At 52.4% G+C, this 26,310-nt stretch overlaps 2 protein-coding genes across 3 annotated transcripts in view; both read left to right on the top strand.

The window, feature by feature from the left end:
- Med26 (mediator complex subunit 26) overlaps positions 1-11,101 on the top strand; it is a 41,336-nt gene extending 30,235 nt beyond the window's left edge. The window contains exons 2-3 of the mRNA XM_075987002.1: positions 7,896-7,970; positions 8,559-11,101. Of these exons, the coding sequence (XP_075843117.1) occupies positions 7,896-7,970; positions 8,559-10,178 (1,695 nt within the window). The 3' untranslated portion in view covers positions 10,179-11,101. The remainder of the gene's footprint in view (positions 1-7,895; positions 7,971-8,558) is intronic.
- Positions 11,102-12,839: 1,738 nt separating this feature from the next.
- On the top strand, positions 12,840-26,030 carry Slc35e1 (solute carrier family 35 member E1). Of its 2 annotated transcripts, XM_075987003.1 has the most exons (6): positions 12,841-13,320; positions 13,572-13,642; positions 15,741-15,878; positions 17,156-17,281; positions 21,863-22,108; positions 22,724-26,030. In XM_075987003.1, the coding sequence occupies exons 1-6, from the start codon at positions 12,894-12,896 to the stop codon at positions 22,949-22,951; spliced, it is 1,236 nt and encodes a 411-aa protein (XP_075843118.1). In that variant the 5' UTR covers positions 12,841-12,893; the 3' UTR covers positions 22,952-26,030. The 2 variants fall into 2 exon arrangements, with proteins under 2 accessions (XP_075843119.1, XP_075843118.1); XM_075987004.1 differs by lacking the exon at positions 15,741-15,878 and having other exon boundaries at positions 12,840-13,320.
- Positions 26,031-26,310: the final 280 nt, after the last annotated feature.

The following is a 26,310-nucleotide window of genomic DNA, read 5'->3' as shown; positions in this document are numbered from 1 at the left end:
AACTTGCTGTGTAAACCAAACTGGACTCAAAGTCATAGAGAGCCACCTGCCTCTGCTTTCCTTGGGACTTACTTATTTTATGTATATGAATGTTTTGCTCATATGTGTGTCCGTGTACCACGTGTGTGCCAGTTGTGCTCTGAGGTCAGTAGAGGGCATTGGAGCCTCTTGAATGGTTATGAATGGTTGTGCTGGAAAATAGAACCCTGGTCTTCTGCAAGAATAAATGCTCTTAACTGCTGAGCCATTTCTCTAGTTTGGTGTTGTATTTTTGTTTGATTTCTAGCACTTCTCACCATCACATATTAGAGATGGAGGGTCTCTCTCTGTAGTCTGGGCTAGCCTTAACTCACTCTCCTGAGTGTTGGGATGACAGGCATGTAACACCACAATAAGCTAACAGGCTGTGTGTTGGTGTGTGTGCATGTGAAGATAAGAGAAGAGCCACTTGTTGTGCTACTGGTCTTATTTTTGAGGCAGTATGTCTCATTAGCTTGGAGCTTGCCAAGTAGGCTTGACTGACTGGCCAATGAACCCCAGGGACCTGCCTGTACCCCACCTCTATTGCTGGGATTGTAAGCACACACCTTCACACAAAAGTTAGAAATTATTTCTCTGTCTCCCAAGTAGGCTATTGAAACAACTTTTTAAAATATAAAATTCTTCAGAAACGTACAAGCTGTAAAAGTTACTTACATAAATAATATTTATTTATTCATGTGCATGATGTGTGAGCTGCCCTGGAGGCCAGGCCTGGTTCCTGTGGGTGCAGCAGACCAGGTAGTGCACAACATGTTGTCTGTGGTTTCCCACGCTCATAGGAGAGAAACTGGGCTCAGGTCCTACTTTGGGCTGGTGCAGGATGCCAAGTGACTCCCACCATCTGCTCCTCATCAGCCCAGGTGTGTACACAGCCTCACTGCCTGTGCTCAGCTGGCTCAGGAGCCTGCTTCCTAACAGTTCCTGAAAAGCTGGCTCGCTCTTGTTTGAGATCTGCCTTGTGTACAAGGTGTGGACCTCGGGAGCCTACTTCCTAACAGTTCCTGGAAAGCTGGCTCATTCTTGTTTGAGATCTGCCTTGTGTACAAGGTGTGGACCAAGTACTGTGTTCCTTCCTCTGGTGTTGGGCCATTTCCGGTCTCCTGGAGCTGGTGTTCTTAGCAGCTCTTCCTATCAAAGAGAGGCCAGGTGGTGGAGCCCCACTCAGCCTTCTGTCTTCAGACACTTGATCACCAGGACCCTTCTGTGAGGATTGATGGCATAAATAGAAAGCTGTGCCTGGTGGGTGGAGCAGCAGCAAACTCACAGATGACATTTGGGGCAGCTCAGAGCACTCATGAAGGACCTGTGGACTGGATCCATGGTTTGGAGAATCTACTTTGTGTCTCTGTTCCTGACCAAAAGCCAAAGGGGAGGAAGGGACAGTATAGGTTTTGTGTGAAGACAGATATGCCTCCTCTGCCTTTCTCTTTGTTCTTAGGTAGCTTCTGTTACTGAATAGGCTAGCTGTGCATGCTGCTGCTCCAAGCTTTGGGCTTCCTTCTCCTGGGCGCTTTATGGTGTACAATAGTGGTCTGCATGTTGTTTGCACCCAGACTGGGTTCCTTATCTCCTGGGCAAGGTAGTGGCTTGCTCTGCTTGTCAGTCAGTGGTCTTTCTTTTGCTGGGCAGGCAGGGTCACTTAGACAATGACAGGCTACTTAGGTGCTGGCTATCCCTTGGGAGTAGGTGGGTCCTATTGATAGGGAAAGGCTTTTATAACCGCTGGCAGTGTTTGTGGGACTCTACCCCACTGTCTTTTTTTCTGAGAAGCAGCGAGTGGGAAACCTGGCCCCAATGAGTTTGAGGTGCTCACCGGGTCCTAGTGGAGAAATCTGCCTTAATCAGGCATCCCAGGAGCTCACACGATCCATGGCGCTGATGGCCCAGGGGACATGCTCCCCAACAGGCTCCATGGTTCATCCAGGTATAAGCCAAAGAAGAGCAAGAAACTGTTTCTTCCAGACCATGTCCTGCAGCACCCATTCTGTCAGCTGGGGGACAGAGTGCCGGGCTCAGCAGGGAGTGCACAACACACTGAAGGCTCACAGACTGCCGCTTCTGGTTGCCGTCTGTGGCAGGTTTTGGTTTGGAAGGCGCAGCTTGCTTGCTGATCAACACTTCCAGAATCTTTTGAGTTCAGTGGGCTTTATAAATTTTTGTCTAGACCATTTTTCATTAAAAGAAAAAGAAAAAAGCCACCAAAAAAAAACCCACAAAGACACTGTGTGTTGGTTTTTCAAAAGTCATTGGTGCTGAAGCTTCACTCAGCTCCTGGGCAGGTCCTGAGGACTGTGCTGCACAGTGCGGCTGGGAGTGCTGGTGAGGCACTAGGCCACCAGCATGGTTCTTAGACCATCACTGTATATGTCAGCTTAGGGAATCCTGTTGAGTATGAGCTGTGCTGGGATCTGCCTGGTCCTAGTTCTTCATTAGCCCTTCAGGAGAGGCAAATGACACAACACTGAAACCGTTTGGAGGGGCTTCACACAGCTTCAGGAAGCTATTAACTATGTGCTTCTTCTCTGCTGTTACAGGTCAGGGTGCTAGCTGGATGTACCCCCACACACTCAGGAAAGCAGGTTGTGCATGGTAGGCAGAACCTTATCAGGCCAGTGGGAAGAGTGTTTTGCCTTCTGTGGTCCATGTGTACCTCCCTGCCCTTCATGGGCTCAGTTTCCTTGCTGTACAATGAAGCTGCACAGTCCTTGGGTCCCATTAGTGCTAGTGCCTCTGGGGCACAATGGCAACTGCCAGCATCAGGGATTTGGGTGGTGAGCTGACCTGTGGGGACACTGGAACTCTTAAGTCTTGGTGTCTCAGTTCCATGTTTCAACTTGTGGCTGGAATTTCCCCACAGGTAGTCATTTCTTAGGTCCCAGGGGTTTACCAGCACAACCCTGGAGTAGGAATCTGATAGTGCTGTTCTAATCGTAGAACCAAGATTTACCATGAGGCCTGGTGTCTCCTGTTGGGTTTTATTTTAACAAGGACTCCAAGCCTTTGTTGGGGATGAAGTTTGCAAAGATAGTCTGGTCGTCTGGAGAGTCCAGAGTGTGGTCTTCCACTTTCTGCTGCTCAACTAAGGATGGTGAGGAGCAGCTGGCAGGAGGCGGGGCTGGGTAGACAGCACTTTCCACAGGATAATGTGGCTTGGCTTAAACACCCCTCCATGAGATATCCCCCCCCCGCACCCGCTTCCCATCTTAGTGTCCTCTACCTGGCCTCATGTACCACATGATGGTAGTATTTGCAATCCCTTTGCCTTCGGGTAAGAAACAAGGGCTCATTCACCCCTCAGCTTGCCAATTCCTTGCTTGGCCTGCAGCCCCAAGAACCTAGATAAGGTTGTGCGGGTATGCTTCCTGCACTTGCCTCTCCTTGCACACAGAAGTTCTTAAGTTAATACCATCCACCTTGGGACTCTGTGTGAATCCTGTTAGAGACCCACCTCTAGTTGGGCCCTGGCGAACTTTCAGAGTACCATAACTCCTGGGGGTACATTACTTTTTGGCTCAAGTCTGTCAGTAGCTCAGGAGCCTTCAGGGTTCTATGAGGTACTCTTGGAGTCTCCACAGATGGATGGCCTTGTAGTCTGACTTCATGTAGCCTGGAGGCATTGGCAGGTGAGCACTCACTGCACCTCCAATCTCCCAGAGTTTCCTAGAGCCAGAAAGACTCTAGCATAAAAGTAGAGGGAGGAGTAGTCACTGTTTCTGATGGGTGCCACTTGTCATATCTGGTGCTTGACAGTGCTGGACCTGGTGGTTTCTGCCTGGCTTGTTTCTCTTCCTCAGACTCACAGTGAGGTGAGCCCCAGGTGTCATGGGTTTGCCTAGCAGAAGTTGTGAGCAGTACAGGCTGTGGTCTCATGGTGAGTGATGGCCTTTCTGCTTCCTTGGTTCTTGTGATGTAGGTCCCTGCCTGATATTAAGTATGTGCTTCCTGTTACCATGACGAAATGCCTAGCACAATCAATTTAATGTTTCAGTGGTGGTGATGGTGGTGTTTGTTTTTGTTGTTGTTTTTGCTTGTCATACATTGATTGAAGTGGGGGCATGCCAGAGCATGATCATCTCATGGCAGCCAAGAAGGGGGATATAGGACAAAGAACCTAATGTCTCCTTAGGGCTCTTTCTTAGGGCTCCATTCATAAATATTCATGTTTCATCTGGGCCTGTGGTGGTTCCTTGCCCCACCTTTGTATGGCCACCACAGAGATGTTACCTGCTTCCCTGGTACCCCTGCTGGCCACTGCAAATAGGTTTCCCCCTGGGCATTTGAGCCACTGTGCACAGGCAGGTAGTACCACACTGGGTGCCCAGAAATGCAAATTAAAAAAAATGGACAGGGCCTGTAACTGATGGGGAAAGAAGGGGGAGGCCCACTTGGCCACACTGTTTGCTAAGTAAATACAGATTGATCTGTGCCTATCCATCTAATGAACAAGTGCATAGCTCAAGGCCTGGTACCTGAGCTCTCCTGTGGTAGAGCTTTAGCAGGGAGTTTGGGCATATTTGGGCATTGGGAATGAGTCACAAAGGACAAAGAACCAGGCTATTCCTAACAACAGCTATAAATGACCCTCGGGCCTTCAACGTGCTCTGTGAGCTACACATCTACCCTGAAGCTGTCCTTCGGGGCACTGCCACGGGTTCCCCAGGCAGAGTCAGAACAGGACCTGTGAGATAAGTGGATGAGTGTTGACACACAGATACATGGAACAACCAAGAAAACACTGGTGGTCTGTTATGGTGGTAGCAGTGGATTAGCCCTGACAGCCTTGTCCTAATAGCAGAACACCTGAGCCTGCCTTCCCACATCACTTCTTCCAGCTCATCCTTCACTGCTTTCTACCTAGGCAGGTTAGCTAGCCTGCCCTGGCCACTGCTGTGATGCCTGGTCACTTGACTGACTCCAGATTGTGGCCCCAGCAGTGTGGGCCTTAAAGGTGTGGCAGGTGGTTCCTCAGGTGAGTGGCCTGCAGCTGCAAGGGGACACAGAGGATATGGCATTTTCTTCAGGGCCTTCTGGAAGCCCACAATGATAAGGTGGCCCATCAGTCAGGGTAGAGCCATGGGACACTGAGCACCTAGGCAAAGGCCCCTTAAACTCAATCCGTGCAGCCCATAGTAGACACTGACTGCACAGCTGAGCATTTCTGATGCACCAACCCAACACCTGGTTCCCCAGGTGTTCTGTCCCCTTCTCCTGTCTGAGAAGAAGCAGGATGGTATCTGTCCAAGGACAAGGACGCTCTGTGCTGCCAGGGTACTGGGTCTTGGGCAGAGTCCTCTCTGCAAGGACTGCTGATCCGGACTATATGGGAACGTAGGGCTCTAAATATACCAGGGTGAGGTCACTGGGTGGAGATGAAGCCATGGAACAAGCTCTGGAGCCCAGTGGTACTGAGATCCCAGGCCAAGGAACACTGACTTTGCCTTCCCTTGGGAATGACCTCCTCATAGCACACTCTTTGCATAGGATCCCTACCTATCTTATGTCGGAGTATAGGAGCCATGTCTGTAGGCAGGCCAGGCACCCCTGGAGCAGCAGAGCCAGTGTTGTAACAGCCATCTGGATGTGTTACAGACCTAGTCTCAGACAAAAGTGGAGGCCTTTGTTCCCCAGTGAGGGGACTAGCTTGTCAGGAATACCTTGTGAAAGACTGGGACAGTGTAAAGGTCTACTGTCTGCTCTGTGCTCCCTACAGCTTCTCTCCCAGGAGTCAGAGCCCTGAGGAAAGGAGGCATGATGAGATGACTGCCTTCAGCTAAAAAAGCTGGGGATGCATGGGTCCTACAGATTGTCTGCCTCCTGGTCTAGGAACCAACCTGGTACCTCACCTGGCAGGCATGACTAAGGTGTGGACTAGAGACAGGAACAATTCTGGGTTACCCATGTGAGTCAGAGAACTGATGTGATCAGGATTCCTGGGGCTGTTATTGAAGGTGGAGGGAGGGCTTGGGAGCCCAGGGACATGGTTTCCATGAAACTAGGAACAACATTTAGGTGACATCAATTAAGAAATTAGAGATCCTGACCTGTAGGAGTAGGGAATGGATCATCCCCAAGAATCTTCAGGAAGGAGGAAGTTCACTGCCCAGGCTATGGGTGGGCAAAGTAATCAAAACATGCTGGGTTGTAGCCAGCAATTGGGTAGCAGCAGGAGACTGACACTACTGACCTGCAGGCTGATCTTCTAGTCACTGGGTTGTTTGTAGTGTGCCCCGTAGAACAGCCTCCTGGGAGCTAGCTGACACCCCTCCCCCAAATGCTGGAGCCGCTGCTTGGCACCCAGAAACAATCTACAGGGGTGTGGACTGCAGCCCCACTTACAATGACAAGAGAAGGCCTAAGTGACCTTCGGCAATGATATGCCGGCAAGTGACGTTCAGTGTCTGGCCTGGCCTAATGAGTGTGTGTGTGCATACCTGGTTCTACCTGGGGATGTGCTTTTCTCCTTGTGACCCGGAGTGCCAGGTGTATGCTGTAGGTGGAGGGGACTTAGGGCTGTGGCCAGCCAGCTTGGCTACCAAGAACCTGCAGTGCCATGGCACTACCGCCCTGTGGGGTTCTTCAGTCTGCAGGTGGATTGATTACCCACCAGGTAGGTATGGATGTGTCCTGAGAAGTGTTTAAACAGAGAGACTCTTCATTATGATAGGTTCAGTTTGTTAGTAGTTTTGACAGTTGGTGCTCTGGACTCCTCGGGAGCACCTATCATCCCACAGTTGCAGATCCTCTCCTGAATTTTTTGGAGCTTGGTCTTAGCTTGCCATTTAGGTTTGGGGTTCACTGAATTTTCCATGTGCATGTGTGTGGAGCACATATGCACACATGCATAAGGAGACCCAGGTTAATGCTGGGAATCATCACTCACTCCTCTACCTGTTCATTGAGACACATCTCTGGGTCAAACCTGGAGCTCACCAGCACAGCTAGTCTTACTAGCCAGTTTGCTCTAGGGACCCCATCTTTCCCTTCCAAAGCTGGAATTACAGGTGGGCTGTCCTGCAACCTGGCAGGTCCATGAGTTATGATTCTTATGTGTCACAGCAAGTTCAAGTGCCACTCTGACCATCTCCTTAGCCGGTGTTTGGTGCTTTGTCATATTTGCTGGTTGGTGTCTGCTTTCTGAAATGTAGCCTTCCTGGGTACACCAAAGCTATTCCCACTTACTGTATTTGTCAGTGTGGCTGTGCTGCTGGGATGTCCAGTCATATCAATCATAGCTTTTGGTCCTACCGTCTCTGCAATGACAGCCCTGGCGCCTGCCATGTTTGAACAAGTCAGTGCAGTGATGCATGGAAGGGCAGGCCCTTCTTGAGTGGGATCCCAAATATGAGCCTGTGAATTGTTAACCACCCTGTCACCATGAAGCTCAGTGCTAGTGCTGACCCTGTCTGTTTCACAAAGAGCCTCTCAGTGTCTCTCTCTGGCCTTCTTTCATGTTCTTGAAGCTGCATTGCTGCTCAGGTATTGTGCTCCAGAGTCTCTCCTTCTGGCCATGTGACACACATCTTATAGTCTGTGACATCCTGCTTTGTTCAGAGACTCTTTGAAGACCTTGGGAAGGTCATCAGGTTGACTAGTTTATTGTGATCATCTTGCTTTCCTTGGAGCCTTTGTGTGTAATTCCTCCAGTCATTGTCCAGAAGCCTCACAGCAAAGCTGTCTGTCAGACCAGGGGCAGGTCTCTTTTCATGGCTGTGGGGTTGTGTGTGTGCATACGGAAGATGGTAATCAGGGTTTTGATGGTGTCCAGTGCTGTCACCTTGGAAAGCCCTGGGCTGCTTGGCTTTCATTGGGAGAGGGCAGAGCCCTGAGCTAATAATGTGGTTCTTGTTCTTCAGATCCGGAACATGGTTGCAGTATTGGAAGTGATCTCCAGTCTGGAGAGATACCCCATCACCAAAGAGGCACTGGAGGTAAGAGCCCTGGCCCAACCTTAGGCTGAATGGGAGATAAGGGTAGCCCCCAGCCAGCTTCTTCCTGTGGCTTAGGCTCTTGAAGTCCTTCAGGGGACCAAGTGGGCAGTGTATCCAGGACATCAGTCTTCCCACAGAACTTTTCAAGAATGAAGGTTTCTGATTTCACTGCTAGGCTCCTTCCCATACCCTGCACACCTCATAGCATTTTTGAGACATAGCTTGAGCTGTGCTTTATTTAGGCAACTGGTTGGTGGCCCCGTCCTTTATTTGGGGATCAGGTCTTAGGCTGTGAAACATGCTTACCCAGACACCCTGGCAGAGCAGCTGTGTGGCCGTGAAGGCACAGACTCTGCAGGTCCCAGGAGTCAGTGGACCTGCTCCTGAGGAAGCCCCTGGGTTCCAAATCTAAGGATTCATGCTGCTACATAGTGCTGGACACACCCAAGCTGTATCCAAGAAACTGGCAGTTTGGGGGCAGGTAGGGAAAAGGTAAACCAGGAAGGGTAAGCTTACTTACTGGCTTAGCTTCCTTGTCCTGCCGCTATGTTCTTATTCTCTAAGCATGTGTCACTCTCTTGGTTGTAGGAGACACGACTAGGGAAGCTCATCAATGATGTCCGCAAGAAAACTAAGAACGAGGAGCTGGCCAAGCGGGCCAAGAGGCTTCTGCGGAGCTGGCAGAAACTCATTGAACCCGTGCACCAGAATGAGGTGGCACTACGGGCACTGGCAGGAGCTGCAGGCTCTGCCAACGGGGGCGCACACAACTGCCGGCCAGAGGTGGGAGTGGCCAGCACACCCAAGAGCATCCATGACCTGAAGAATCGCAACGACATCCAGAGGCTCCCTGGGCAGCGACTAGACAGACTGGGTAGCCGTAAGCGCAGGGGGGACCAGCGTGATCTGGGCCACCCGGGGCCACCCTACAAAGTTTCCAAATCTAGTCCTGACCCACTAGTCCCCAATGCATCCCCTCTCCCCACTAACGGGATCAGTGGGAGCCCAGAGAGCTTACCCAGCCCTCTGGATGGTAGTGGGCACATGGGCTCTGATGGCAGCCGCCTGGAGCCCAGCGAGAACGAGAAGCACAGCACCAAGATCCCTGTGAACGCCGTGCGGCCGCGCCCCAGCTCCCCTGGCCTGGGCAAGCCCCCCGTGCCCTGCCTGCAGACCAAGACTGCGCAGTTGCAGCATCTGGACAGGGCGGATGAGCCGCCTGGCCCTCCCCATCCCAGGGGGGTCTCTCGCTGCTCCTTCAGCCCCCGGAACTCACGGCACGAAGGCTCCTTTGCCCGGCAGCGGAGCTCGTACACAACGAAAGGCCCCTTGTCCAGCCCCTCCTCACGCCCCCAACCACTGGACACCATACAGGTGCCGTCCCCACTCCCACTGGCCCAGCCATCCACGCCCCCTGTGCGGCGGATGGAGCTGCAGTCCAGCGCTGAGAGCCCTGTACACTGGCCAGAGCAGCCCGAGGGCCACCCGCGGCTAACAGGGCCATCCTGCAGGGTTGGGTTGTCGCCAGACTCTTCCAAGGCGGACAGTGATGCTGCCTCCTCGGGTGGCTCGGACAGCAAAAAGAAAAAGAGGTACCGACCTCGAGACTACACAGTGAACTTAGATGGGCAGGTGCCTGAGGCAGGCGTCAAACCTGTGCGGTTAAAAGAGCGGAAGCTCACCTTTGACCCCATGACGAGACAGATCAAACCTCTGACCCAGAAAGAGCCGGTGCGGGCTGACAGCCCCGTACCCACAGAGCAGCCACCTAGGACAGAACTGGACCAGCAGGAGGCCAAAGCCAGTCTCCAGAGTCCTTTTGAGCAGACGAACTGGAAGGAGCTGTCGCGCAACGAGATCATCCAGTCCTACTTGAGCCGCCAGAGCAGCTTGTTGTCATCGTCTGGTGCGCAGACCCCAGGCGCGCACCACTTTATGGCAGAGTACCTGAAGCAGGAGGAGAGCAGTCGGCGAGGAGCCCGCCAGCCTCATGTGCTGCTGCCGCTGCCTATGCCCACTGACCTCCCCGGGCTCACTCGGGAGGTCACACAGGACGATCTGGACAGAATCCAGGCCCAACAGTGGCCAGGGGTGAACGGGTGTGAGGACACACAGGGTAATTGGTATGACTGGACGCAGTGCATATCGCTCGACCCACATGGCGACGATGGGCGCTTGAACATTCTGCCTTATGTCTGCTTGGACTGAGCACTTGGCCTGGTCATCAAGTGCATTCTCACCTTGCAGGGGCTAGGCTGGCCAGCCGGGAGGGCGGGCATGAGGCTCGCTCTCCACCCTCCTTTTGTGAAATGCTGCTACCAGTTTACTAACGATTGCAAAGGAAGGGCCGCTCAGAGGGCAGACGGCAGAGGGAGTTCAGAACTCTATATAGCAAGCCGGCTATAAAGCGTTAGTCCCCCCACCCCAGAAGAGGTGCGAAGTACCGAAGGCGGGGACCTCAGTGGTAGGCAGGCACAGGAACCCTGTGGGAGAGGTTACCTTAACAGCAACAGACGCACATCTCATCTCTGCATCTCCTGCTCTTTGGCTCTGGTGTCTCTGAGGTTCAGGCCACTTCTCCGGCCTCTGTCAAGCCAGTGTTTTCTTTCCTTCATGTTGTGCGCTAGAAGCTTCTCTGCTGTGGTGAGCTGTGGCATTGGGCGGGTGGGCCAGCTTCACCCACACTGCACAGATGCCCACCCATCTGTATATGGTTTCAGTTCAACCCCAGTTCTTAAAGAAATGCTGCAGAAACTTCAGTTTTCTCATTTATTTCATCCTTTTTTCCACCTGACCACCAGCCAAATGACTTTTCCTTTCTTTTTTCCTCTTCACATCTCTAGAAAATGCCATCTTTCTAGAGCCCTCAACCCACAAAGTTCCCGAGGGTGCTACTGGCGTGAGTTGCCCTGCTGGGCGAGGGGAATGCCGTCTGTTCGCTGGAAACACTCATAACCATTCCTTTAGATTCGTTTGCCTTATGGTTGTCATAAACGCGATTTGCAAAAACAAGGAGCCTTAGTGAATGTACAGTACCTAGACTTCTGCGTCCGCGCAGAAGGGAGCAACTTTGCTATTTGGTCCAGTAAGTGGACACCTTGTGATATAAATGTGGAAATAAAAAAAAAACATTTGCACAAACCCGTTTTTGAGTCATTTCTCATTTTATACTTAATCTTTTTCTGGAGCCCACAGCCACACCCAATGTTCCCAGTCTTGGTGGTATCCCATTTTAACTTGCTTCTGTGGCAGCAGGCAGGCCCCTCCTACCTGCCTTTCATTCATTTGGGGTCAACCACATCACCCACCCAGAGAAGCCCCCTTCTGCAGGCCGTGTAGCTGGTGACACTTTCCCTGCCCACCAGTACTTTGTGACATGGCAAGGCCCTGAGCAGCGCTACGGCTGAGTGCACTAGAACTATCTAGTTTTCTCCTCTCCCCGAAATCAATAAGCCATGATTAGGTTTCCAGGTTTGTTTTCTTTTCACTGAGATAGACATCTGTTTAATTTCATAGATGAGCAGACACAGTTACCCATAAAACAGCTGCATGGGGTCAAGTTCTAGAACATTCCGATTTTTAGGATCACAGCCAACCCATAATCACAGGGGTTTTTTTTTGTTGTTTAGTTTTGCTTTTTGTTTTGGTTTTTTTTTTTTTTTTTGAGAGCCAGTACGGATTTACAAGGCTTGGTGCAGGATGGTACCACTCCCATTAAAGGCCCATTTGAGGAGGTGGAACCCAGCTGTGTGGCCCTGGGCCTCTGGGCCAGTGTTCACTCGTGAGCGCATGTTCCTGTTGTGAGATGAAAAGGCCTTCACAAAGTTGCCAGGGCCAAATCCAATAGGAGATAAAAGCAACCAAAACCCAGTTGGTGACGAAAGGCTGTGTACCCAGCTGGAGGGCATTAGGGTACGTACAGAGGCTAGCGTCCTGTCACCGGCTTGTCTCAGACCCGGGCTTTGAAACAAGCCCTTACTACTCGGATCCCAAGACGCAGGGACTGCTCCACCTGTGTTGAGTATCCAGCAAGCCCCAGGGGGGTACACATGCGCTACCTCGAGAACAGGGATGAGCTACAAACACACCCCCGACACTCAGGCAGCCGAGTTGGGCTGCCATTTTCTAAACTGCTAATAAAGACACTGTAAAGGAGAAAGTCGAGGTCGGTGAGGTGACTAAGCAGATACACAGTTGCTGTGAAGGCAGAGAACAGGAGTTGGATCTCCTGAACCCATCTGGTGGAAGGAGACAACAGACTCAAGTCCTCCACTGACCCCACCCTCTCACACACACGAATGAATACATTTTTAAGGGACCGGAACAATTCCCACAGCCACTTGAAAGCACACTATCTTCGGAATCGAGTTTTGTCGCTAGGATGACGGTGCTGAAGTCTTGTCCTGTCTCGGGGCTCTCGCCAGCAGCTTCAGCCCGGCCGGAGGGCTCTGCAGACAAGAGTCGCAGGAAGCGCCCCGCCCTGGGTTGTCAGGGGAGGGTGACACCTACCGCGCAGCTTCCGAGGACCGGCGTCCTCCGGAGGCTCGGCTTCAGTCGGCTTCTTTTCTCCTGAAAGATCTTTTGTTAATCCGGTTCGGGCCCTAGGCATCCCGCTTTCCCAGCCACAAGTGGGCGGGCCCGCGTCGCCCCGCCAGCCACGGGAGCGCGCCTTAGCGCTTCGCGCACGCGCGGCGCCCACGGCGCGCCTTCCGGAAACCTTCCAAGTGGGGTGGGGCCCTCGCCGGAGACGTGGTTGCGGGCGCGTCGGCGGGCGGGCGGTGATGACGCGAGAGAGGCAGCCAATGGCGAGCGACGATGACGCGCAGGCCCGGAGGCCAATGGTGATCGGCCCCTGCCGGCGCTCCCGCCCCCGACCCGCGTCGGGCGGTCGTCCGGCGGGAAGGGGGCGGCCGCTTGGGCAGGATGGCGGCGGCGGCAGCCGCGGGTCCCGGCGCGGGCGCAGGGGTCCCGGGCGCGGGGGGTGGCGGCGGGGCGCGCGAGGGCGCGCGGGTGGCGGCGCTGTGTCTACTGTGGTACGCGCTGAGCGCGGGCGGCAACGTGGTCAACAAGGTGATCCTGAGCGCCTTCCCATTCCCGGTCACCGTGTCGCTGTGCCACATCCTGGCGCTGTGCGCCGGGCTCCCGCCGCTGCTGCGCGCCTGGCGCGTGCCGCCCGCGCCGCCCGTGTCGGGCCCCGGCCCCGGCCCCGGCCCGCACCCGACGTCCGGCCCGCTGCTGCCGCCGCGCTTCTACCCGCGCTACGTGCTGCCGCTCGCCTTCGGCAAGTACTTCGCGTCGGTGTCGGCGCACGTTAGCATCTGGAAGGTGCCGGTGTCCTACGCGCACACCGGTAGGTGCGGACGCGGGCCGGGGCGCACTGCCTGGGGCTTCGAAGTATGGGTACGAGTTCGCGGGCCGTCAGACTGAGACACCGCCAAGGCGCGGCCGAGTCTCAGGTTGGAAAAGGTCGGAGGAGTTAACCGCGCGAGTGAACTGACTCCAGCTATTGGGGTCGGTAGAAAGCCTTACAGAGAGAGAAGGTCGGCGTCGGGTGTACAGGCTGCAGGGACTGCCCGCTGAGTGCTTTTCCTCTCTTTGCAGTCAAGGCCACCATGCCCATCTGGGTGGTCCTCCTGTCTCGGATCATCATGAAGGAAAAACAGAGCACCAAGGTAACCCGGGCAGAAACCCTGGGCAGGGCGGGATTCCTGGTAACTGGCTAGGTTGATGACGTGGTTGGACCGTGGCAGTCCTCGAGCTTCCTGTCAAATAAGGAAGTCAAGGTGTCAGCCCCCTGGGCCTTCCCCAGTGTCCCACACTCATTTCAGACAGCAGGTGTGTGGGAAGGGGAGATGTCCTCTTACTTATTGTCCCCAAGTGCCACGGCCCTCCAGGGTCCCTTCTTCCTGTTTTGATTCCCTCTGATGGTTTGTTGATTGATGATGCCTATTGGGTCCCGTTTTGGCAAGTCACCAAGGAACAAACTAAGTTGAGACAGGTTTTCCTTCTCTTCTTTTTAAACATTTATCTGTGTGTGTATGCTGTGCCTCAGTATGTCTGCGAAGCTCCGAAGACAGGAGTCCATCTCATCTTTCCATACAAGTTACCAGGCTTGGCGGAAAGGGCCCTTACTTGTTGAGCTATCATGAAAGAATGGTCGATGCTGGACAGCTGGATCTGATGTGAGATGCCAGGCCAGAGGAGTTTGATGGTGGCAGAATCCAGCCAGTTCTTAGAAATTAAAACTTTGAGGAGCCTAACATGGTATGATGGGTCTGTCATGCCAGTACTCAGGATGCTGAGGCAGGAGGATGGAGAAGTCCAGGATAGCCTAGGCTACAGAGCTCAACTTCGTCTCAAAAAGTCTCGGAGCTGGTCATGGTGGTCCACACCTTTAATACCAGAACTAGGAAGGCAGAGGCAGGTAGATCTCTATAAGTTTGAAGCCAGCCTGGTCTACATAGTGAGTTCCAGGACTCTGCAGAGACCCTGTCTCCAACAAAAAGAACGAGAGAGAGAGAGAGAGAGAGAGAGAGAGAGAGAGAGAGAGAGAGAGAGGTTGTAGCTCAGCATGGAGCCTTTACTGAGACCTCACAGGACAGGGTTTTGCCGCTTGTTTAAACCAAGGTTGTGATGATCTGAATGTGGGCCACACAGGGCACCCAGGGCTCAGGGCTGCCTGGGAGATGCCAGTGTCCCAGCTGGAAGCCATCTCACCCTGTTCTACAAATGTTCATTTTCTATATATGTCCTATAATTGGTTTAGCTCAGAATGGCTTCCCCCTGAATCACTGTGTAAAAACTGGGCCACCTCTGACTGAGTTTTGTCCTCGGGCCCATGTTCATCCTGGCCAGCCCTGTCTGTACTGTGCAGTCTCCATTCACGGTGATGTCAAGTGGGACTGGCCTCCTGGAGTGAGTTGCTGGGGAGGCAGCCAGGTGTGTCACCTGATAACACACCTTGTGTTTATCAGTTTTCCTTGTCACTGGGAACATCGTACAAGTGCAGGTCCTGGAGACTGGCCCTCTTGGGCAGAGACCTGCCCTGCAAGGCAGATAACTCAGGCCTCTGAATTCCTGTTCTCAAGGGAAGATGCAGGATGCTGACAGAGTGAGTGGACCATGGCCAGGAGTGCAGGGACAGGCGTCCAAGTCTCAGTGGTCACTTGCCCTGAGGACAGAACCCTCTGCTGCTAAAAGCCTGGCTTGTCTTGCTTTGTTTTTACACATTTTGTGGAGACGTGAGTCCACATGGAGATTAGGGGACAGCTTGAAGGAGTTGGTTCTTTACCCACAAGGAGTTCTGGAGTTTTATGTACTGAGCCCACTAACTGGGCCTTGACTCAGTTTTTGATACAAAATCTCTGACTGGAAATCCACCTGGCTTCCTACCTTGCTGGATTTTGTTTGTTCTTAGAAACAGGATTTGAAAGTAGCCCGAGCTAGCCTCCTTTTTTTCCCATTTATTTATGTATTTGCCTGTCTGTGTGGAGGTCAGATGGTAGCTTTCGGGAGAGTCAGTTCTTCCACTGTGTGGGTCCTGGGCATCAAGCTCGGGTGTCAGGTGTGGCAGCAAGTGCCTTTCTCTTCAGCCATCTCACCAGCCCCAGCCCCAGACTCTTGGTGATCCTCCTGCCTCAGCTTCCTGGGTGCCAGGATGCTGGGGATGAAGATGGGGTCCTCCAGGTGAGGGATAGGCCACCTGAGGTTTCCTGTAGTTCTGAGTGGTGGGTAGCCCTAGCCCAGCTGAGCTCCTCTGCCCCCCTGCAGGTGTACCTGTCACTGGTCCCTATCATCAGTGGAGTCCTGCTGGCCACTGTTACAGAGCTGTCTTTCGACGTGTGGGGGCTGGTCAGTGCCCTGGCAGCCACGCTCTGCTTCTCCCTTCAGAACATCTTCTCCAAAAAGGTGTGTGCTCCCGCTATGCTGCTTGCCTACAGGGGCCAGAGCAGACGGCCGGGCAGACCCTCCTGTGCCTTCTGTCTGCCTGAGTCTCTGTTCCTTCTTTTGTTTTGAGAGCCGGCCCTAACCTAACCCACTTTGCTGATCTCTTGTGTTCCTTTTTCTTTACAAGTCTTCTTGTTACACTTTGTTTACATACTTAGTGTGTGTGTGCAAGGGCACTGCCATGGCCTGACTGTGGAGGGCAGAGAACAACTTGCAGAAATCAGTTCTTCCTCCATGTGGGACCTGGGCATTGAACTCAAGTCCTCAGGCTTGGTGACAAGCCTTTACCCATTGATCCTTGCCAGCCCTTCCACATTATTTCCCACTAAACCTGCCACCACCCCCCATTTTGTCCCATGAGCCCCTGGGATCTGCTTGCAGTCCCCACCACCAAGTGCTTGATTTGCACACACTTAACACTATAGCCCACTTCTATGTGGGTGCTAGGGATCTGAGCTCAAGTCCTCATGCCTGAGCCATCTCCCCAGCCCTCCTTTTCTTTCTAGGAACGTGAATGCTGAGCATGCCTCTGAGGTGTGGTCACTGACCCCATCTTGTCTGGCTGCTCAGTGGTTACTGTGTGGTGTCACCCTGCTGCAAAGCTCAGCCATGGCTGCGGCTCAGGGCTGCTGGGTGCTACCTTCAGCACAGAGGATCTCCTTGTTAGGAATGTGACTTATTTCCAACCTGTTGTAAGAAATACATCTGTGAACCTCTGCAGAACGTGCTGCTGGGTGCTTGGGTTAGGGCATCCCCCTGCTGTAGACCTTGGTCTGCAGTAGAATCTGTTTTTGGCTTTTGCCTGGCACTGCCTGGTGGGACTCAATAGGCTAAACCAACCTGCACTCAACTCAGAGGGATATCAGCCAGGCATGATGGTACCCGCCTGTCACAACCATGTGTGGAATGAAGTCAGGATCGCCATGAGTGTGGCCAGCCTAGGCTACAGAGAAAGACAACAGATGCAAATAAAAAAATAGCGGGGGAGGGGGGGCTTCAGAGTACCTGGCTCACCGCACCCTCCCCAGCCTGTGTGCTGCTGGGTCAATTCTGTTCTTCTGTCGGCCCTCGCCCATAGGACAGCACTTTGTCCAGGCATGGCTGTGTTCCTTCCTAAGCAAGCAAGCCCGTCTGATACCCAGTCTTGGATATCGGATTCCAGTCTCACTGGGGGCCGGAAACCCAGGCCTTGTTGCTGGTCAGGTGTCAGCAACTCTAATGAGGTGCTCTCCCCTCAGGTGTTGAGGGACTCCAGGATCCACCACCTGCGACTGCTCAACATCCTGGGCTGCCACGCCGTGTTCTTCATGATCCCCACGTGGGTTCTCGTGGACCTCTCCACCTTCCTGGTCAGCAGCGACCTGGTGAGTTGATCTGCTGGGAATGTGTGTGTCTTCACTAGCATGTGCTGAGCATGTGCTGCTTTGGGCACTGCAGCCGTGTGTTCCTCCTGGACACTCTTGAGCATCTGTCTGTGCTGGTCTGTCTTCTGTCCCTGTAGTAATACCGGAGGCAGGCTAGTTTATAAGAACATAGGAATCTTTAGGTCTCAGGTCTGGATACTGAATGTCCAGCATGGAGTGTGTTCTTCCGAGGGCTCCTGACATGTCTGTGACACTGGTGAGAGTGACAAGAGCTTGTGTGGGAGGGAGAAACCAATCTCAAACCAAGAGCCTGAGGACCAGGCTGACAGAGCCCCTGAGATGGTGGCTCAGGGTTTCTGGGTTTCTGTCGGCGTGCTTGGCCCTGATGCGTGGGAACTGTGCTGAGCACAGCGGTGTCACGCTCTGACACTGCTGGAGTGCGTCCAGAGGGGATTCACACTTGTATTTTCAGTATTTAAGTCTCCTTAATTCAAAAACCTAAGTCCAAATGGACTAAAACCCAAACTCTGTGAGCAGCTGTAGGAACTAGAGTCCTGGGAAGGAGAGGCTGGCCCCATTGCTGTCTTACACACAGCCACGGCACGCTGGAGACATCGCTCTGGAGTGCATATACTTACCTGTGTACACACACATGCTCTTTCTAGTGGGGCACTGGTCACAGTCTAGAGCTGACCAATGGGGAAGTATTGATCCCCGCCAAAAGCTGCTAGAAAGCGGAGGCTCCACCTGGTAGGCGGAAGTGAGGAAATAGCCTTGCGGTGAGGGGACTTTTTCTTCTCCTCTGCCTTTGCTTCCTTAATGAAGTCATTCCTGCTACAAAAAGCCAACAGGTTCTGAGCTACATGTCAGGACTGTGCCTCGGGGCTGGCTATGGCCAGGACAGCACTTGCCCTTGATCCCTCAAGGCCTAGGCTCCACTCAACACGACACACAAAACAAGGGACACTTACCTTCTCATCCCAGCATGCAGGAAGCAGAGACAGGAGGATCAGAATTCAGTCATCCTTGGCTACATAGCAAGTTTGAGGACAATCTGGGCTACATGAGACCCTGTCTAAAAAGAAAAGGAAATCTTGGGCAGCAGCTAGTGGGACCTGTGAGCACTGCCCCACACAGCGTCCCAGAGACTGGGTGGACTTGTGGGCCAGGGTACTGTTGGACAGTGAACACTAAGCACAGAGCTTCGGAAGAGGCTTTGACCATGGTCGCCATGGGCTGCTGGAGTTTGAAGCCCAGTAGCCTTCTGTACAAGACTCCAGGAAGGGCCAATGTCTTCTGCTGTGTTGTCCTGGGCAAGCTCCATCCTTAGCACATGATGGAGGGAGTGAGCCAAGTCCTACAAACCATCCACTGACTTGCCCCGTGGCACACGTTGTCCACATGCGTACACCATGATGTTTTAAAATACTCGAGTGGTGTCTCCCCAGTACTTGGACACGTATGTGGGAGGACCAAGACCTTAAGTCATCCACAGCTACATAGGCCAGCCTGGGCTACCTGAGACTGTAATTCCCTATCTGGAGAAAGAGACCTTCCAGACCCTCTGCGCTGAACCATCTTTCCTGGATGAGCATAGCTCCTACCCCTCAAGGCAGAAGCCTCTTCACACCACCTGGAACCCATCACAGCCAGCCACAGCTGGACAGTGGGGATCAGCAGATGTGGGAGCACAGCCCCAGTGATACGCCCTCATCCCAGCTCCTGCATCCCAGCTCAGAGAGCATCTGCTTAGAGGGGCTGGGAAGATCCTCAGAGCCAGAATCCCAGGAAGTCCACTGTGAAGCAGTCTCCCTAGGAACGGCTGCATAAACAAGACGGGGACAATATCAGTGGACTTGCCAATCTGGAAGGGAGAAAATCTCACAGGGTCCACCCCAGACAAAGAACTACAGGCCGGCTGCTAATGACTGCTGGGAGAGGGAGAGTTAGCCTTTCCCAGGAGGAGGACCCTGGCTGTCCAGTGCAGGGTGGTCAGCTCTGAAGCCATACACACAGACAATGAAAACAGGCTCAGCAGGTTGTGTGTATACATGTGTGTTCACACATGCACATGTGTGACAATAAAGAAAAGGGCTGTTAACTCGGGGTGCCTGCAAGGGGCTGACAGGAGGAAAGGGATAGAAGTGATGCAATTTTATTTCAGTTAAAAACATTTTTAAGAAGGAAAAAAGAACTCAAATGGAAATCTTAGAATGGGAGCACAGCGCCTCTGAGATGCCCGTACCGTGGTGACACCAGTGGGTCGGCAGAGATTGGCCCGTGCGCTATAGGGCAGTGCCTGTGATCCCATCCTCAGCCATGACGTAGAAGATTGCCAGAGAGTGAGGGCAGCCTGGGCTACATGGCGAGTTACCGCAAACTGGAAACAACCTACAACAACTGAGAAAAAGCTGGTATTGCCATGAAATGGAATATTACCTAGCAGTGAAGAATATCCTCTTGTTTCTCATAGCCCAGACTAGTGTCAGGCTGAATGGAAAATGCCTGGCTCTGTGTTCTATGATTTTTTTTTAATTTATTTATTATGTATACAATATTCTGTCTGTGTGCATGTCTGCAGGCCAGAAGGGGGCACCAGACCTCTTTACAGATGGTTGTGAACCACCATGTGGTTGCCAGGAATTGAACTCAGAACCTTTGGAAGAGCAGGCAGTGCTCTTAACCACTGAGCCATCTCTCCAGCCCTCTGTGATTATTTATCGAAACAGTATGCTAGGGACAAACTCCATTGCAGTTGCCAGGTTTAAGGAGAGGATGGATGCTGAGGAGCCGGGAGGACATTTTGTCAGGAAGCCATCCGGGGCCCCAGTTGTGGCTCACTGTACATCCTCCCTGGGCTGGCCACTCAGTTCTCCAAACACATAAATCTGTGAAGCTGCCATGTCTAGGCCTCCTGGGAGCAGAGCAGCACCCCCTGAGTGACCCCAGCGAACTCCTACCCAGCCAGGGCCTTGGGGCTTTTGACTTGGGTGCAGCAATTCCCGTCCCCCAAAAAGCTTTATTACGGAAACAGGAAGTGCATCCAGTTTCCGCTCCTTGCAATTTTTCTTCTCTTCCTTTAGGATGTGTGAGTGTGTGTGTGTACATATATTTGTGTGAATGTGTGTGTGTGTGTACTAGCTCAGCCTCCTGCACCTTCCTCAGTAGCTCCCCCTTGTCTTGCTGATGTAGGATCTCATTGACTGGCTGCCAAGCCTCAGGATCTGCTGTTTCTGTCCCCAAGCTTCCTGCCTCTAGCAGTGTGCTCTGTATATGTGTAGCTGCATGATTTCTCTTGTGTTTTGTTTTGTTTGTTTTTCACATGGGTGCTGGGGTCTAAACTCAGACATTTTCCTGACTGAGCTGTCTGTCTTCCCAGTCCACCGTTGGTGTTTTTGAGACAGGATCTAGGTCCTGTATTATGTGGCCTAGGGTGACTTCAAACTCCTGATCTTCCTGTCTCTAGCTCCTGAGTGCTGGAGTAGAAAGTGTGCCCACCATGCCTGGATTGGAAGCTCAGTATGATTTGGTTGACTCCGTGGGTTACTCTTGTGGGTCTTCCTTCCCCTGGTGTCTCCCTGGCATGCCTGCTAACCACCATGTTCAGAGAGGGTCCAGCTGGGACTTGTGGCTGCCACAGGATGGCTGGAAACTGACAGCAGGGCAGGAAGGTGGGTGTGAGGGCCGTCTGAGGAAGCTGATGCCCAGGACTGTCCCGTGTCCTAGCTGGGCTGCTGCATTCTCCTGGCACCTGTCCGAGAATGGGTGGTGGGCTCAGGGGCTCTGTGTCCCTCTCTCTGGAAGGTGACAGTAGTTGATAATGTCACCCATCTCCTCAGGTCCTTCTGGTTTGATACTTTCACTTCTATTTGGTTTGGGGTTTGGGTGCTGGAACGCATGACGTCATTCGTGCTCAGCACATGCCCCACCACCCCGCTGTGTCTGTGCTCCAACTCTAGAGAATGCTTTGGAGGGGAGAGCTATGTGATGGCTCGGTGGGGAGACTGCTTGCTGTGCACCAGGAGGCAGGGGATATCCCTGCAGTAAGCTGCACCCTGCCACACACACACACACACACACAATTTTGGTGGCCTTTTGAAGAAAAATTAATAGATGTTATGTGTATGGGTGTTTTGTCTGCATGTATGTCCATGTACAACATGTGTGCCTGGTGCCTTTAGAGGTAAAAAAGAGGGCATGTGATCCCCTGGACTGGTATTACAGACAATTGTGATCCTCTATGTGGGTGCTGGGAATCTAATCGGAAAAGTACTCTTAACTGACGAGCCATCTCTGCAATCCTTTGGCTGTTTTTGCATCTCTGACAAGATACCCTCAACCACTGCACCATGCAGTGGAGTGGTGAGGAGGGTCAGAGGTCATGTTTAAACTGGTAAAATGGCTCAGTGGTACAGTAAAGGCATTTGTTACCAAACCTGTCACCCACCAGTTTGAGGCCAACCTGGGCTACGTAAGATTCTGTTTCAAAAAAAAAATCTAACCACCTGCTGCACATGGTGACAGTCTGCCTAAATACATATGTGCCCCTCCCCTATTGATGCTTCCTACCTGTCTCCATAGGCCTATGTGTCTCAGTGGCCCTGGACACTGCTGCTCTTGGCAGTCAGTGGATTCTGCAACTTTGCACAGAATGTCATCGCCTTTAGTATCCTCAACCTCATCAGCCCACTCAGCTACTCAGTGGCCAACGCCACCAAGAGGATCATGGTCATCACTGTGTCCCTCATCATGCTACGCAATCCAGTGACCAGCACCAATGTGCTAGGCATGATGACTGCCATCCTGGGGGTCTTTCTGTACAACAAGGTGAGCATTAGGGGCCACTGTCCGCCATCCAGGCACAGCCTAGGGGAAGGACAAGAAGGAGCCAAGGAGGGTTATTCTGGCTCTGGGTTCCAAAGGTGCCTTACAAGGTGGGTGGGGTTTGTGTGCTGCATAAAACATACCCTCCTGCATCTGTCCTGAGCTCTGTCACGGGTGCACAAGACCTGAAGCTTCCTTGTGTCTTACTGTTTGTTTTGGAGCAGAGGCTTGTGTAGCACAGAAAGGCCTTGAGCTTCTGACCCCTGACCCCCAACACACACACACCTCCCAAGGGAGTGGAAAGACAGGTGTCTGTTCCATCTGGTTTATGCAGCGCTGGGGTGGAACCCAAATCTTTGTGCATGCTAGACAAGCGTTCTACTACAGAAGCATCTCTTGTCCTTGGTTTTGGGGTTACCTCTTTGTTGGTGGTGGTATTTTGTTTTGTTTCAGTTTGATTTTTTTTTTTAGGGTCTCATGATGCCCAGGCTGGCCTCAAGCTCACTGTGTAGCCTAGACTGTACCCTTGCCCTCCTGCCTCTACCTCCTTAGTGCTGGGGTGACACTCCCCTACCCACCCAAAGTTCCCTTGTGCCTCATTACTCTCTCTTCACACAGACCAAGTATGACGCGAACCAACAGGCTCGGCGCCACCTCCTCCCTGTCTCTACATCAGACCTGAGCAGCAGAGAGCATCTGCGGAGCCCAATAGAGAAGCCCCACAATGGTGCACTGTTTCCTCAGCAGGGTGACTTCCAGTATCGCAATATTCTCCTCACAGACCATTTTCAGTACGGCCGCCAGAGCCACCCGAACTCCTATGCCCTCAGCCGCCATGACGTGTAGGTATCATCAGGCCAAGCTTCCTGCACCACCTCTGTAAGCCCAGCAGCCTGGCTGAGCACGTAGCAGACTATCAGGGGAGCCCTAGAGCCTGATGGGCTGTGGGACATGACCACAACATGGATATGGCCACAGGCTCTGATCCTGGTTCACTCTTCTGCTCAGAGGCCATGCTCTGCTTTGGTGCACAGAGGTGCCCCCAGTACATGGCAGAGGTCTGATCTGAACTTCTGGTGACAACAGGGACCCACTCTGCAGAACTGGCATTGCTGTGCCTGCAGTCCTGGAAGCTAGCAGGAGGTGGCATCTGGGGCTTCAAGGAGAGGACAGCGGGGCTGTAGTCCAGAGGTACGGAGAGCTGACACAGGTGCCATTACATGTCCTCAGCAGCAGTGCTCCAGGATGCTCCACGGCAGTAAGCCACTTGCACTTTAGTGCTGGTGACGTGGGTGCCTACAGTGACCATCGGTTCATCAGTGATCGGTGTGGCCTTCCTCTGCCTGTGAGTGTCAGAGCAGGACACAGCCCTCCACTCCAGAAGGGGTGGCCGGTGTTAACCTTGGTTGCACCCACACCCTTCTGATGTTACAGAAGGCAGGATGATGGTGATGGCAATTTCCCCAGAACCTCAAGTTTCCCTGGAGAAGCTTTGGAGCCTAGGTCCCGGCAGGCACTGCACCAGGCTAGCCAGTGGGTGGAAACCATCTTGATTCATTTCAAAATGTGGGATGTTTGTTACTGGAGCAGTCCCTTGGAGCTCAGTGGTAGCAGGGTAATGCTGAAACATCTTGAAGCTGCAGCCAGAGTAGCAGAAGATGAAATCTACACTCCAAATATAGTGTCGCTTGTCAGTGAGGAGATGTCCAGCGGATGGGACAGCCAACCGGTCTTAAGTTTTTAGTTAAGAGTCAGTTGAGGTTGGGATGGCGAAGTGCCTGCTCCGCATGCATGTGTTGGTGGCTTCGTTCTCGAGCATCACAGAAAGCAACATAGTGGTGTGGGCCTACCTTTCCAGCACTCGGAAGCAAGGTCAGGGTCCTCACCTACATAGTGAGTTCCAGGCCAGCCTGGACCACATGAGAACCTATCTCAAGAAAAAGATCGGTTTTAGGGACCTGGCCTGCTGGAATACATCCAGGGGTTGAGCCTGGAGGATGGACACGAGTTTGAAGCCAATCTGGACTACATAATGAGACTGTCTCAAAAACAAAACGTTTGGGGACTCATCCTGGTGACCTACTCCTATGGTCCTAGCTGCTCAGGAAGCCAGGGCAGGAGGGTCTCCCAAGCCTGTGAGTTCAAGGCCAGTGTGGCAATGCAAGGAGAACCTTTTGGTTCACAGGAATATGGATTCTGGTGTGGGCACAGCAGGCCAGTGGTGGTACCCAAGGATTGTGACATGTTTTCTTTGGCAATCAAGGCACTAGTTTTGGGTTTTTTTGTTTGTTTTTGTTGTTATTGTTTTTGAGACAGGGTCTCATAATATAGATCATGCTGACCTCGAACTCAGAGATCTCTGTCCCTGCCTCTTGAGTGCTGGAATTAAAAGCATGTGCCACGACGCTCACCTGGAGACATCCCCACTAAGGCTCCCAGATTGATCTTCAACTCTTAGCTTTCTTCTTAGAGTCACTTCATGCCTCTGTCTCCATCTCTAAGCACTTAGCTGACAGGTGTGTCATAGCGCCCCAGTCCTTAACTCCTGGTTTGTTGGGTACTTGTGCTTTTGATTAATTACAGGGTTTTTTGTTTTGTTTTGTTTTTTTGGTTTTGGTTTTGGTTTTTTTGAGACAGGGTTTCTTTGTAGCTTTGGAGCTTGTCCTTGAACTCACAGAGATCTGCCTGTCTCTGCCTCCAGTGTGCTGGGATTAAAGAAGCTCTCCACCACCACCCCATCCAGATTAATTGGGGTTTTATATCTGAGGTTAGTTCATTCACAATGTCAGCCTCAGGGCAGTCCCATCTGCCTTGCTTGCTGGATTGCAGATGTTCAGAGCCCATCACCACAGTGGGAAGGGCACCTTGATAAGGTGGTCTGGTGGGTTTCCTCCCTGGGGAAGACACTGAGACCTGGCACTACAGAAGTCTCTGTGGGTGTCCCTGACGCTGTGTTGAACTCAGAATGAATTATGTCTTTTTAGATTTCCATGATGTTTCTGTAATATGTGTATTAATGCATTTTCCTTTTGCAGTGTGAGGTTTGCCAAGGAGGGAAAGGCCATATCACTTTTCTTAGTTTATAAATTAATAAATGGGATATTCAATTCTGTTCATAGGCTCTCAGTGAGTAAGAACACTAGAATGGATGCGATAATCAGGTAGACCAGGTGGCTGCGGCTCTGTGGATGCGGTACTCAAACCTGTGCATGAAGCCCTGGGCTCCATCCTCAGCATCACATAAACTGATGGTGGTGCATACCTGTTACCCACACTCAGGAGGCTGAGGCAGTTAAGAGCAGGAGTTCATGGTCATCTCTGGTAACATAGCCCATGGTTTACCTTGGCCCATTCAGTGTCACATTAGCCCCCTGGTCTTACTCGCCCATCATGGTCACCTCTCTTCTGGGATTCATGTTAGAGAAATTTTGTTGCTCTTTCCATATACCCTTTAAATGGCCAAAACACTTATCCCGGCCCACCCGACTCCTTCATTTTGCAGAAGGGGAAACAGGCTTAGAATGGTTTCGAATGTCTGTTCACTATAGAATACTCAAGTGGAGCTTCTTGTAGTTGTTTATTTCTGTGAGATGGTGGCTGCCTGTGTGGCTCAGGCTGACCACAGGATAGAGGGCAGTCCTCGGTCCTCAGTCTCGGTGCTAAGGTGACGCAGGACTGCCACACCCTGCACCTTATTTTACACCATTTATTCTAGGGAAGGAGATGAGCTGAATCTATTGAGGCAGGGAAGTACTTGAGGCTCAATTTCCTTGTGTGTTTGAAGGACTCCGGGCTCCCAAACCTCTGGGTCTGAAATGCAAAACTGTCATGTTCTTGTTTTCCGTTGTCGTCATCCTGAGGCTCCAGTATCATAGACTATTCTGTGGATTGCTATTCACCAAAAATAAACGATGGTCTCCAGGGGCTTGAGATTGGATCTGGTTTGTCAGGGAAAGTTTCCTTGCGCTCCCAGAAGCATAAGATGCAAGGAGACTGAAAATCCAGGGTAGGGAAATGGCTTGTGCAGCCCTTGCATGGCAGGGATGGAAACCAGAATTGGGACTCGTGCCCCACTTGTCATCGTAGTGCAAGGGAAATGAAGCCAGGGTCATCGGAGCAAGCTGACTGTTGGCCAGCTCCAGGCTCAGCCGGGGGCTCTGGGACCCACATGGTAGGAGAGAACCGATTCCTGCAAGTTGTCTTCT

Source organism: Microtus pennsylvanicus, chromosome 9 (genome assembly GCF_037038515.1).
Source record: "Microtus pennsylvanicus isolate mMicPen1 chromosome 9, mMicPen1.hap1, whole genome shotgun sequence".
In the NCBI taxonomy this organism is placed as follows: Eukaryota; Metazoa; Chordata; class Mammalia; order Rodentia; family Cricetidae; genus Microtus; species Microtus pennsylvanicus.
This window is presented reverse-complemented; position numbering and strand designations above follow the sequence as displayed.